This window comes from Mytilus galloprovincialis, chromosome 1 (genome assembly GCF_965363235.1).
Source record: "Mytilus galloprovincialis chromosome 1, xbMytGall1.hap1.1, whole genome shotgun sequence".
Taxonomy (NCBI): domain Eukaryota; kingdom Metazoa; phylum Mollusca; class Bivalvia; order Mytilida; family Mytilidae; genus Mytilus; species Mytilus galloprovincialis.
Genome location: NC_134838.1, coordinates 54,616,031 through 54,630,420, shown reverse-complemented (window position 1 = coordinate 54,630,420; position 14,390 = coordinate 54,616,031). Strand labels below are relative to the sequence as shown.

General features: G+C 32.6%; 1 protein-coding gene across 1 annotated transcript; it reads left to right on the top strand.

Annotated features, from left to right (window-relative positions):
- Positions 1 to 921: 921 nt before the first annotated feature.
- Positions 922 to 10,490, top strand: LOC143078950 (uncharacterized). Its single transcript, XM_076254031.1, has 6 exons — positions 922 to 1,034; positions 1,706 to 1,775; positions 2,757 to 2,858; positions 3,202 to 3,286; positions 4,290 to 4,496; positions 9,270 to 10,490. Exons 1-6 carry the CDS (start codon positions 961 to 963, stop codon positions 10,106 to 10,108), a joined length of 1,377 nt encoding a protein of 458 aa, XP_076110146.1. The 5' UTR covers positions 922 to 960; the 3' UTR covers positions 10,109 to 10,490.
- Positions 10,491 to 14,390: the final 3,900 nt, after the last annotated feature.

Below are 14,390 nucleotides of genomic sequence, written 5' to 3'. Positions count from 1 at the left end.
ATTAAATAATTTTCAAATATCTGTTCTTGTGTCCAATTTATGTTAACGCTTTGAATTACTTGTAACATATCATCACTGCAATATATCTATAACCCAAAACATTCAAACGTCCTGTGTGCAGATTGTCACACCTCCTCTGTGTCCAGTTAAAACAATTCATTGTTTATTGATTAAACACATAATTTTCTGTGCACATTTAAATAATAAATATCGATGGCATTTTATCATTCAGCTGAGGTTTCCATTAACACTTGATTAGTTATTATAATTTGGTCTATTCATTGATCAAAAGTCTGTAATGTAAAACGTAATCGATTTTATAGATATTTTAATTATACCTAAGATTTAACAAACACGTTTATGTATGTATCAATACACAGTGATTCCAGAAAAAACACGTGAGTAGAAAGACGACAAAACCTGTAAATTAGATTAATTAAGAATAAAATTTCCTTCATCAATTCATTTATTGTATTAATGAATACAACAATGATAATGCCCTTAGTTTTGCGATATATTTTGGTCGTTCTGTGGCGAAAGGTCATCTCAGACTTCGCTTCTTTCAGAACTTATCTAGATTACCACACGGTTCGACGCATGTTTTGACATCTGAACTTTTTGAAAAAAAATATGGTTTGACATCTGAGCTTTTTTCAAAAATCAAAAATATTTATCTTCGGTGCATATGTTCCAACATTCACTATTTATGTCCTATCTTAACTGTTTACAGCTACGTTTTTTTTTTTACATAAGTTACTGTTTCAAAATTATATTTCTTTGTATACTCGACCACTAGGTAGACTTGTTTGAAGGAGGAGCTTGATAAATTGCAACGTGACTTTTTCAAAATAGCTAAATGTCATATGCATACATTATATGACACGTTGGATGTGATGTGGTCTTTATTTACAAAAGTTAGAACTGAGGTCGTTGTATGTCATTATATCAAATATTATCAGAATGGATACAAGTGAATTTTCAATGTATGATTCTAAACATTCATCCAAGAGAATTAAGCTCGAAATTGCAGAAAGGTAAGAACATTTTATCGTTTTTTCTCTCTCGATGGCAATTCCTATAAGTCATAACAAAGCATGCTATCATGGATGAAACTGAAAGAACTCTTGCAAACTTAAAAAACATGTTTTATTTTATAAGTTCTATAAGATTGGATTTATATGCTTGATATTTGAAGCTAAAAATTAGCACGTGTTTCAACACATAATTTTGGAAATCTGAGTTGCTTAATTGGATTTACTGACAAAGTAAAAAAAAAAAACACAAAAAAACTGTACATTAAAACCCTAATTCAGAGGGAAAAAACAAGATGTTCCTTACATTTGTACTATAGCCAGAAAAACATTTTCGTGAGAAACGTTTTAACAACCAATTAGTTTTTTGAAAGTATTTTTAATTTTAAGCAAGCATACATGTGTTCTTTATTCTTTGCCAGTGTTTGAAATAAATCAAAACGACGATGCTTATTTGAGTTGCATAATTTTTGAATACAGAAAGTTGGCCACTAAATGGAGCTTAGTTGCACGTTGATTATCACGGGAGACATGCTATTTGAATACCATGTCTCAAGTTTAGTTAGAAGAGTTCTTACTAATTTCGTTAATTAATGGATTTTATTAAGAGAAAGTATATTATATAGTATGAAATTGTGATCATCAGTTTATTTCAGTTTTGATATGTTTTACAGGCCTTTGAACTTTGCAATATCACCAGACGAACGTGAAATCCAGTCAGTTAATAAGACAAAAATGCCAAGGGTAAGATTTTCACACTGTATTGTCTCTGATAAAAATGACTGGTAAATAAAGGCAGCAGTAGTATACCGCTGTTCGAAATTCATAAATCGATTGAGAAAAATCAAACAAATCCGGTTTATAAACTAAAACTGAGGGAAAAGGCATGAAATATAAGAGGAGAACTACTACACAACAGAAACACATCATTTAAATGTAGAACACACAGAAACGAACCATTATATAACAATGACCATTTTCCTGACTTGGTACAGGACATTTAAAAAAAATAGTGGTGGGTTGAACCTGGTTTTGTGGCATGCCGAACCTCCCACTGATATGGCAATGTTAAATATTCCATTAAAATGAAAACATTACATGACAGGACTACAATGGAAAGCTTGAAAATGCAAATCAAACTTATTAGAGTGTCACCATAAGTCTTAGGAGACGACCCTCGATATATTTTGAAAAAAAAGGAAAATGGCGAATTAAGTCATGACATAAAATTCTTTCATGCAATTGACAGAATGTTATGCAACGGAACAGAACTGGTTTTCATTTACGAATGTTGTTGACCTTAACAACGGAAAAAAATACTTGACGGGATAGTAAAAATAATTGATCTTTAGATTCTAGAATACTAAAGATCAAAGACAATTACTGTAGAAACATATGTAACACTCATCTAATTTGGAATCGTACATCTAATTACTACAACTTGTTTATTATTGCTGCCAATGACATGCCTGTACCTGAGGGTTTTTGTTTTGCCTTATAATGATGACAATGATGCATTTTAATTCTTGTTGTACTAAAAATAAGGCTGAAACTCTCTTTGAAAAAAATCGAATTTTCAGTTAAAACATTCATGCCCGATAAAGACCCAATCATTGTCAAGGGACTTAGTGGATCGACTGCCTTACCAAATATTTTATGGAAGGGAACTATGGTAATTGTCTTTGATGATTTTTTTAAAACTGACAATATCATTGGTTATTTTAGGATCCAATGTCACACAGAATCATAGAGAAGAGGCGACGAGATCGCATGAATAACTGCTTGGCAGAACTCAGTCGGCTTATCCCACCAAGTTATTTGAAACAGGTAGAATACTTATTTTCTTTTATTCTTACTTATTTCAGCTTTCAAAATGGATGCTGATATGAGTTTGTTTAGGGTAGTTTTGTCAATAGAGATTCTCGCTTTAACTTTCTTTATTAAACATTTTTTTGTGGGAAATTTTGAGTCCGTAGATTTTTTTTAATCGACATTCAAGTAAGAATTTAATATTGCCGTTTCTTCAGAATTGTTCAAAACCAATATATGAAATAACAACGAAAAACAATTATTCCTCAATCCTCAGAAATAAGAAAATATAAACAGATACACGAATAATTTATAAATCTGCATATGCCAATCTTAAATTTAATTCCATAAAATATTTCAGGGCCAAGGTCGTATTGAGAAGACGGAGATTATAGAAATTGCATCCAAGCTTATACGAAACTTGTTGAACTTGCATAATTTTAGAGGTATGAAATATATAAACAATTAGTGTATCTAATAGTTTCAGTTCAACATTAGAGATGTGATATTTTGCCGAAAAAAGGCTTCCATCGACGAAGTAGGACATTAGGCTCCTTCCCAAAATACATTTTTCCACATACTTTCATATAAGAGTAATTTTAGCATTATGATTTAAAGATTGTTTTTCTATAGACTTTACGAATAAGTATTCAAAATATGCCATTGCTAATCAGTAATTTGTCACATGCGAATATATGGTCTCTGTTTCAAACATCAGTGTAGACATTGCTTACAGACAATCATGGATAGATATAATTATGATTTACTAGTTTTCGTCTTTCGGTTCTATAAATAAGTTACTGAGTGTTACTGTGCGTATGGTTGAGATATCAAAAACATGTTAAACCCCGTCTCATTTTTTCGCCTATCCCAAGTCAGGAGCCTGTGGCCTTTTTAGTCTTGTATGAATAAATTTTAGTTTTCTTGTGTATAATTCAGAGTTTGTTATCAGTGTTCTTATATAAACTCATCATAGATACCAGGACTAAATTTTGTATGTACGCCAGACGCGCGTTTCGTCTACAAAAGACTCATCAGTGACGCTCGAATCCAAAAAAGTTTAAAAGGGCCAAATAGAGTATTTGTTTGTTGGCCAGCTGAAGGACTCCTTCGGGTGAGGGAGTTTCTCGCTGCGTTGAAAATCCATTGGTTGCCTTCGGCTGTTTTCTACTCTATGGGCTGGTTGTTGTCTCTTTGACATATTCCCCATTTCCATTCTCAATTTTACTTTTGAAATATATCAATATATCAATATCTGTGCTTCAGAAGGACAGAAAAGGAAAGATCTATTGACAATGTTTAATAGATTGATAATAATACCTATGTATAAATGAATCAAAGCAACCAAATTCAGTTGTATCCTTTCCTTGTTATATTGTTCTTCTCAAACATCATAAATACAACATAGAGAATTATCAAGTAACAAAATTTGCATTTGAATAATTTTAGAAATGATGGAGAAAGAGTTATCGTCGGATTGTGGTGGAACAAACGCATGCTGCCAAGAAAAGTTTTACATGGGATATAAAGAATGTCAGGATGAAGTACTCCGACATCTAATTTACACTGAAGGGATGGATCTTAAAGATGGTTTTTTTCAGAGAATTACAACTTTTTTAGATCATAGCAGTAAGAAACATCTTAGAATATCAACAGGTATTAACCATTTTTATTAGTGTTGTGACATGATGTTGATGTTTAGCTCATCTTTCCTAAAGGGTTAGTTTAAACATATTTATTAATAGTGGATTGGGAAACAAGTTTTGCAACTTATATTTATCCCTTTCCACTTTTTCCTAAAGGGTTAATGAGAACTGTATTATTTCTCAAACTTAAAAAGAACTCTTTATAAATGTCATGCGTTCGAAGAAGGACACTGCAGGTTCCATGAAAAAGTATGAGGTCAAAGATAAAGTCAAAAGTAATTCGACTGTAACCAACCTACTTACGTTGTTCATACAATCAAAGGTCAAATATCATCTGATCATAAGCAAAGAGAACTTACAGCAAACAGTTCTAAAATTACATAGTTTAAACCAAGTTAAAGAAAACAAGTGTTAAAAGCAATCCGTAACTTCTTATCAAATAACCAAAACGCTTTTGATGATTAAAGACACTACTAAAAATTATATTTTACAGATCGATGGATACGTTTAACAAAACCACTTTGACTTTTTTTTTTTATCTATTGATACTTATTTGTACATGCAATAAACTATGGAATTAAAAGATATAATGCATTTACAAAAAGAATAATAAATAAATGTTCATAAAACAGCTGAACATCTGAAAAAAAGTCTGCGTAAAAATCTGCGGTTGATACTTAATGAGCATTAACTTTCATAGCTTGCCAAAAAAAGCATTTAGTTCAAACAAACCAGAATATGATTGATTGATTGTTGGTGATTCACGCCACTTTAAACACTCTTGTCCATATTGTGGCTGTCAGGAAATGGAAGTGGGAATGACAGGAGAAAACCGCCGAACGCGGACAAGAAAACTGACAATCGTAGTAAATCAAGATCGGAATCGAACACACCTGTCATATATGGGGTTCAAACTAAACAGATATTTTCACTGGCTAGTGATAATGTAGATCAACTACTTAGACCACTTTGCCACTGATATAACCAATGTTTTTCAACTGTTCGGGCTGAGCTTATATTTAAATTTGCATAAGGACAGTCTATTTGAAGACGTGTGTGATAAGGAAGATTGCCGTTATAATTATTATTGAATTCTAATCACCTATCAATGTCATCAAATGTATATACAAAAGAAATGAGTGTATGATATGGGATGAATAAATGGACACTTCATTGATGAGTTTATCCCAAAACTCCTGTCTATAGATGGACTGGTTTTAAATAAGCGAACTTTTTAAACCCCGCCCAGTCAGGTGAAATAAATCTAGTGATACTCCCATTTAACCTTTTTAGAGCGTTGCGATAAAAAAAAATGTGATAGTGGCAATGGGGCATAGCAGCCTATGGATAAAATTCTTGTTTTATTAAAAAAAAAAAAAGCCCACTCATATAAATATGTTAAAAGTTGCAATATTGGACTCGAAGAACAATTTTTATTATTAACAATACACATCTTTTTCACATTTTGCAATTCTCTTCTTATAAAACTGTTTTCAGGATGCATTTTTCTCTTTTAAAATGACGAATCTATTTTCTACGACTCAAAATCATAGCTCTGTGCTTACAGCAAAAAGTAATAAGAAAACACAATTGCATTGATGCATATGCACTCTACTGATAATCTAATATTTCCTCTGTGGTTATGTACTTCCTTTGTTCTAAATTGCTGAAATGTATTTAACTTTAACTAATACATTTGTAATACTAGTAGTATTCTTAGTCTGTGTAGTTATTTTGGTGGTTTATTTTAGTTTTAGTTCAAAGTTTATGTTTAATAGACTTTTATTTTGTTGAAAATATATTTTCACAATGTGTGATTGTCTGAACAATAGTCTGTAATACAGTGTACATGTCACTGGGTGTAAAAACTAATATTTTCAGTTCCATATCAATTGAGACTTCTTCGTCAGTCTTAGGCATAATTGAAAGTCATTAAGAAAAAAGTAAAATCACAAAAATACTGAACTCAGAGGAAAATCAATTCGGAAAGTCTATAATCACATGGCAAAATCAAATAACCGCACCAAAAACGAATGGACAAGAACTGTCATATTCCTGACTTGGTACAGGCATTTGAAATGTAGAAAATGGTAGATTGAACCTGGTTTTATAGCTAGCTAAACCTCTCACTTGTATGACAGTCGCATCAAATTCCATTAGATTGTCACCGATGCGTGAACAAAAGCAAGCTGACACAATAGGTAAAAAGGTAAAAAAAAAAATAGGGATACAGCAGTCAACATTGTGTTATCATCTAAATCACTATAAAAACAACAAATGTTACGAAGAAGCACAAAAAGGAATACATCAAATTTAACATCCTCATTTTGTTTATATTATACGATTTAATGTATATATGTAAAATGCACCCATAAAGGATGGAGGGTTTTAAGTACTGGTGTAAAATTGCGCGTTTGAAATTCGCACAGGTAGACATGAAATAATTTTGTCGTTCAAAGTATGACGGGATACATAAATACAGTCACGTAAAATAGATATAATAACAAAAACAGACTGAACAGTAAAAGTAATAAAAATGAATAAAATAATAGTGTGGTTCAAAGTATGATGAGATACATAAGTGCAGAGTCACGTCAAATGTGTATCACAGAAAACAGACATAACAGTAAAAGTAATATTAATAAATAAAATAATTTTGTATTCAAAGTATGACAAGATACATAGGTACAGAGTCATATCATAAAATAATTTTGTCGTTCAAAGTATGATGGGATTCTTAAGCACAGAGTTACGCCAAAAGGATATAACAAAAACAGACTTAACAGTAAAAGTAATATTAATAAAGACAAAAAAAAAAAGAATAGAACAAGGACAAATGAAAGAACTATAAAACACGTAGTTAGGATGATAAACAACATCAGTACGCAGAATCTATATATCAAGACCATCGTGTATTATTTGTGAAGTTGATACAGAATATTTATCAACAAGGTCTTGGTACCTTCCGATGAACATTTTTAGAAAAAGGACGAGACGTTCTTTGACATACATGTACCCCTGGTTCATTAACTTTCTACTCAGACACTGATGACGTTTTACAAAGTCTGAGTAGGAGCTGCAAGCTCTTGAATATCGAATAAGTTGGGAAATATATATCCCATATGCAGGTGAAGTTGGTATATTGCTACTAAGGTGGGGGACATTTATAATTTCAAAATTAAAATCGTGTCGTTTGTCATAGATTCTGGTACTGAGATGACTGTGTAAGTCAAATTCGAGATGTTAGTCTAAAAATGAGGCCGAGGAAGCCGTGTCTGTTGTTTTTTTAATCTCTAGTTCTTGGGGATATATTAATGGAACCCTATCAGAAAAGTTCGGATTGTTTATAGAAAGAACATCATCAATATATCTGAAAGTGAAATTAAATAATCTGGCTTCTTTGATCTTCTTGTTTTTGACAAGTGTCTTGAGGAACTCCGATTCATATGAAAATAAGAAGAGGTCGGCAAGAAGAGGCGCACAATTTGTTCCCATAGGAATGCCGACAATTTGTTGAAAAAGTCTACCTCCAAACTCAACAAATATGTTGTCGATAAGAAACTCAAGCATACTGACCACTTGTTCTTCTGTGTAGCATGTTTTACCTTTTTGTTTGTCACTATTAACGAAATATGCCTTATGAAATCCCAAAGTAATAAATTTATAGCGTATGCTACCATTTTTATGTTGAACGTCATTGTGGATTATTTAATTTAGACGATTTTTTAATTTCACATGGGGAATGGTGGTATACAGGGTTGAAAAATCAAAAGTTTTGATAGAACTAATTTCAGAAAAAGATCGAGATTTAGAATTGTCTAGAAGTTCTTTAGAATTTTTAAGAATCCACATATAGTTAATACCACTAAGCGAGTTAACAGTTTCACAGTATTTCTGAAGACCCTCTTTCACTGCGGATAGAATTTTAATCAATCTAATGAACAATTCTTTAGTGGAACATGAAGATGAGCCAGCAATATACCGTTGTTTGTACGGAATTTTATGAAGCGTTGGTATCCAATACGAACAAGGTAAGTCCTCCGATTTGGTGTTCAATGTAATGTTTATTGAAGCCATGAAGGACTGTTGACTTGCTAAAAATTCCATGACCAGTTGTTCGGTAGTTTATCTGAATATCTTAACAGATGTGTATGAATTGAGACGAGTCATTTTAAAACTGGTGATGCAATTTTCAAAATAATCTTCTGTTATGTTTAAGATTGTTTGAAGAGTTAATAGGCAATGTTCCAGTACTAGTTTTTCACTAATGTTCTGCATGATGAATGTTTTACATTGTTATATCAATGGTTTTGTCTTGGATGTTACATAAATAGCACTAAAATGTGTTAAGGTTGCTGCTTATGCAAACAGTCATTGCATTGTCTGTTAGAGAGTTTGGGCGCAACCTTAACTACGAAGAGGTTTGAAATATTATATTTTTGTATGGTGTAATCAGTGTTCATTGTTTAATCATTGACTTTTCTAGGAGATTTCTTATCTTGAACACAAACTACGAACGTATCATATGCTCCTGGTGCAACAGTTTAATTTTTTTTGTGTATAAAGTTGATCAACAAATTTCTCGTTATTTGATAATTTTTAATACTTATATAAGTGTTGCTAATTATTAATAAAAATTAATTTAAAACATCTTAAGATTAATAAACTAGACATGTCAAGATGACCTTCTGTCTTAAATTATAATGTATTAAGGTTTTCTCTCTCCTCTTTTTTTTCACTTACCTGTGGTGCAGACATTTCATTTAATTGTTTTCTATTTTAGTAAAAACTGCACCTGAGATCCAAGATGTAAAGCCTAATGATTCTTTGCCGTCAGAAGCACCAGTTTCAAATTTTAGCTCACAGAGCAATGGTCAAATGCTACAAGGCATGGGAGTTTCAGAAAACAACATTGCAATGATAAAACAAGATGAACATCTATGTACCCTGCTAAAGCGAACAGAACAAACAATAAGCCGAACATCAGGATATAGCAGCATTAGAAGCCAGTCATTGTCAGAAGAAAACGTATCATGCATTACAATACAGTCAGTTCAGGGAGATACAGCAGATAGAGATGAAAGTAACGGCTCAAGAGGCAGTTTATTCTCCAGTGAGGAAAATTCATCCGAGGGCACTCATGACAGCAAGATTGTTTACCACAAGTCACATGCGTACAAATTTAAGCACAATATAACAAAAAGGTTTTCTAAAGAAAGAAGTCCTTGGGATCACAAAGGTGAAAGATCTTCAGATTCAATGGAGGATGAAAATGAACAAGGAAAGCGAAAAATAGTAAGCTACAGTACTTCAAGCCCCAGCACTGAATACATTCAATACTTAGGATCTGAAAATAGTTCTACAAATAGTTATTACAAGGAAAATAAAAATCCACATAATCAGAATGACTTTGAGAAGGATGGTCGTTTTGATTCAAAACAGGTGCCTTTACCCGCCTTTGTGCTTCACCCTCTTGGAACACATTATGTACCCGTTACAATACCTCCTACAAATTTCAGAAGTATGTTTAAAGACTATACCAAAGGATCAACAGCATATCATCCCATTAGTATCCCGGTGAACTTCTGTGGTCCAAGTGTTTCCATACAAACACAGGTATAACAATAGCTCATATGTGCGTAAAAAGGACAGAAAGAGAAAAGATCTATTGAAAATTCATAGAAAACTTTTTGACTGTAAAAATCGAAAGATTGTATGTATATTTTTGTAACAACGATTGTGTTTATATTCAAAGATACGTATTGTTTTTCTCCAACAAATGAACCAAGTTGTTCCCTTGATAGAAACAGTCTACCGTTTGGGTTTGTCAGTTTAAAGAACATCCGCTTTTTTGAACTGAACTGGAATATCGAAAGTTTTGTAAATACATTTATAAATGTTTTATTTACACTCTTTTGTGTAGTAAAAAGGAATGGTTTCTGCAACATGTTTCAGCTTGATGATGTTCATGATTATATCTAAAGTGATAAAATGTTTTTTTAAATATTGCTGAACAACAAGTTGCATCCTCATTTGTTTCCATTTTGATAATAAAAAAGAATTGAATGTTTTTTCACTAAGTAAAGGTTGAATCTATTTTATCGTTATTGTATATTTTATCATTTGAAAACAATTAATTTTAAGATATCAATACACTTTACCATACATTCGTTTTCATTCATATGTGAAGCAGTAGGTGGTTGACAATTATACTGAATTTTAACACTGCTAGATCTGAAGAAGCGTGAAAATTTGTAGTCATGCCAAACACTTATCGAAACTGGTATAAATCAAAAATAGAGAGAAGAGATATAAAACTAAATAAGTAAACATTTAATAACAAAAATGTATTACGAATAGTATCATCAGGTCAAATTAACACGATAGTTAGTTTATATTGTTTCGAATAGATATTGGTAACTGGTTTCAAAACATAAGCTATACAGAGCATAAAATTTGCCAGGCGTAGTAAATAGAACTTTGCGAAAACATGAAGCATACCCAACGGCTTCTGCATAATTGTCAGAATCTCACATCATAAAGAGTAGTTGATGTATGATAACATTATACGATAGCCATCACTACAACAATACAAGACAACATATTCATCTTATTTACAGAGCATCTACAGAAAGGACCAGATAGAAAACATATACTATCACAAAGTAAAATAACAAATGGCAATTTAAAAAGCTCAAACACACCAAATGAAGAGAAAGCAAGTGTCAAAGACCTGACTTGGTATAGGGATTTCAAAAATGGTGGTTATTTCCTGGTTTTATAGCAAAAATAACTTCTTACTTGTATAATGACTTTAATGACTCTATCGTTCAAAACTTTCTATCTTCCTATTTTGATAACACATAACCACCTATTATTTCATACACATACAAAAAACACCAGCAGAAGTTTAATTTTTAATTATACGTCGGTAACATCAGACGACAATGTAGAAAACAATACTCCTTTAACTTGAAAATGTGAATTGTCGAAGCATATATATATGTTCCTTATGGCCATCTTATTCTGGGGGACCTCAAAAAAGTTAAAAAGGCCAAATAAAGTACGAAGTTGATGAGCATTGGGGACCAAAATTCCTAAAAGTTTTACAAAATTCAGCTAAGGTAATTAGCTATGTCTTAGGTAGAAAAGCCTTGGTATTTCAGAAATGCAATATTTTGTAAACCGTTAATTTATAAATATAACCATATCAATGATAATTAATGTCAGCACACAAGTGCTGACAACTGGGCTGATGATACCCTCGGGGAAATAAATGTCCACCAGCAGTGATACCAGGACAAAATTTTGTATATACGTCAGACGCGCGTTTCGTCTACAAAAGACTCATCAGTAACGCTCGAATCCAAAAAAGTTAAATGTATGAATGTTATAGATAATAGAATATCAAATTTTGAAAATAATAAAAGAAGTAAATAATAGAGTATTTCCAGAATAAAAAAAAACAAACTTCAAGAACTTTCAAAGTGTTTTGTGTTTCTACCGGACGACAAAGCAGCCAACAATGTGGTGGTGGTATGCCGTAAATACTACACGGACCTTCTTAAGACTGAAATTTTAAATTCATTTTCGTTCAAGTCACAGAGAGTTTTATAGTAAACAAATATATCATTACCACATCACAGCTTAAGGCTTCTTCTGAACATTTGAAGGTTCCTACTATGTATTGGTTACCTACACTACACGAAAAACAAGTAAAATTCTGTTTCATCTCGGCCTCTAGTAAGTGTTCTGCAACTAATTTTTCAGTGCTTTTGATAAGTTCCAAGTACTATCAAAGTGCTTATCATAAACTATTGTAATAAAATATATGAAATAGTGAAATCAACTGTTTTGTAGTGTAAACAATTCGTTTGAAGTTTTAGATAAATAACGTGCTTTTGATGGACCTTTTTGATTCTGTGGACAGTTTTGACTTTTCTTCTCTTTAAACTATACTTCCACACAATATTATCAATCAAAAGTTTTCCTATTAGATTAAATGGTCGTTTGGTAAACCCGAGTGCAAATTTATTTGCTGCAGCTAATTTAAAGCCTTATTCTCAAATGAAAAAAGAGGGACGAAAGATACCGGAGAGAGAGTCAAACTCATAGATAGAAGAAAAAGCCATGATTAAAAATAAAAGACAAACAGACAAATAATAGTACAGAAGACACAACATAGAAAACTAAAGACTAAACAACACGGACCCCACAAAAAACTTGGGGTGATCTCAGGTGCTCCGGAAGGGTAAGCAGATCCTGCTCCACATGTGACATCCGTCGTGTTGCTGATGTTATTACAAATCCGGTAAATAGTCTAATTCGGTAGGTCACATTCGTGAAAAAGGAAAGGGTATTGTAGTTACGTCTTAAGGAACATATCCGATATCATCTGTGAAAAGGTTATTCCATAACGGTCAAACAACTCGTGATGGCGTCCGTAAAATTTACGAAGGGATGATTTCAACTTCACTATTTGGAACTCTTGGTTTAATAGCTTCCTTGTGAGTAGCAATCTTCTATCAAGGGAAATCATGGTAGGAAATACAAGCCCGGTTATATCGTATCAATTCGGAGATATATACTCCGTATATTGCTAACTTCTTATCTTTCTTTCAAAGAAATTCCTGTATGAAGTCAGCCTCATAATAATAATAAAAAAAAAACAAGTCGACAACAAGAGGGGAACAATTCGTTCCCATTGAAATTTCGACAGTCTATTGAAAAACACGTCCTCCAAACGTTACAATTTTGTTGTCAATCAAGATATCAAGCATCTTGATGATGTCACTTTCAGAGAATGTTTGGTTTGCACCAATGTGATTCTTTACAAAGTAGGATTTGTCCCTCCCCGAACAAGGGGGGTTTGGAATGGGGAATACATGTGTAAAGTGAAGAAAAGTCAAATGTTTTTATACTATTGCAAGATGAGAGAGTCTTAGGTTGTCTGTACTCTAAAAGATTTTTGGGATTTTTTAGTATCCTTATCTGTTTCACGCCACCTCTAGAAAAGGCAGTTTCCCAATAACTTTGGAGCCCGGCTTTGATTGCTGATAGAATAGATGTTAATGATTAAGAAAGAGGTTTCGTGGAGAACTTGGAAAACCCAGCAATATACCATTGTTTGTAAGGACTCTTATGTAGTTTAGGTATCAAATACGGTGATTGAAGATCCAATTCTTCATCTTTGGTTGAAATTCCAAAGGAACATAGAACAGAACTATGATTATCCAGGATTTCCTCTTTGGTAAGTGTCGTGAGGGTATATATTGAGTTTCCAAGTGAATTGCCAATACCTAATTCATTGATCAAGCAGTTTATGTAATGATATTTACACAAAAAAACGATATTGTTTAGGGCTTTATCTGCAGGGACAACAACATATTTGTCAGGGAGGTAGGACAAGTGTTTTGCAACATTTGGGTCTTTAAAAATTGACATAGCGTGGGTATTGATGAACCCATTAAGTTTCTTTATTCGGATTTGTATTAAAGACCTCACAGCCTTAATCCATTCGGAAAGAGTATTTACGGTTTTTTTTCTCGCGTTTAGCCCATTGCCTGGCATAATCCTCGACTGAATCCATTAGTATTTTGAAGTTGTATTTCCAATTGATGGATTACGGCTCACAATATTTCGGACCTTTGGATAACAAATTTCGTAGAGAAGTGTTATTGACAATGTTGAGGTCTCTAGTAATAACGTGGCCAGTCACATTAGTGAAAAGGGAAAGGGTATTGTAGTTACGTCTTAAGGAACATATCCGAAATCATCTGTGAAACGGTTATTCCATAACGGTCAAACAACTCGTGATGGCGACCGTAAAATGTACGTAGGAATGATTTCAACTTCACCGTTTGGAACTCTTGGTTTAGCAATAATCTATCAAGGAAATCATGAT

Bases quoted from the DNA above. Each gene is read 5' to 3' on its own strand.
- LOC143078950 (XM_076254031.1), top strand. From the start codon at position 961: ATGGATACAAGTGAATTTTCAATGTATGATTCTAAACATTCATCCAAG. The intron at 2,859-3,201 runs GTAGAATACTTA...AAAATATTTCAG, and splicing joins CACCAAGTTATTTGAAACAG to GGCCAAGGTCGTATTGAGAA. The intron at 4,497-9,269 runs GTATTAACCATT...TTTCTATTTTAG, and splicing joins ACATCTTAGAATATCAACAG to TAAAAACTGCACCTGAGATC.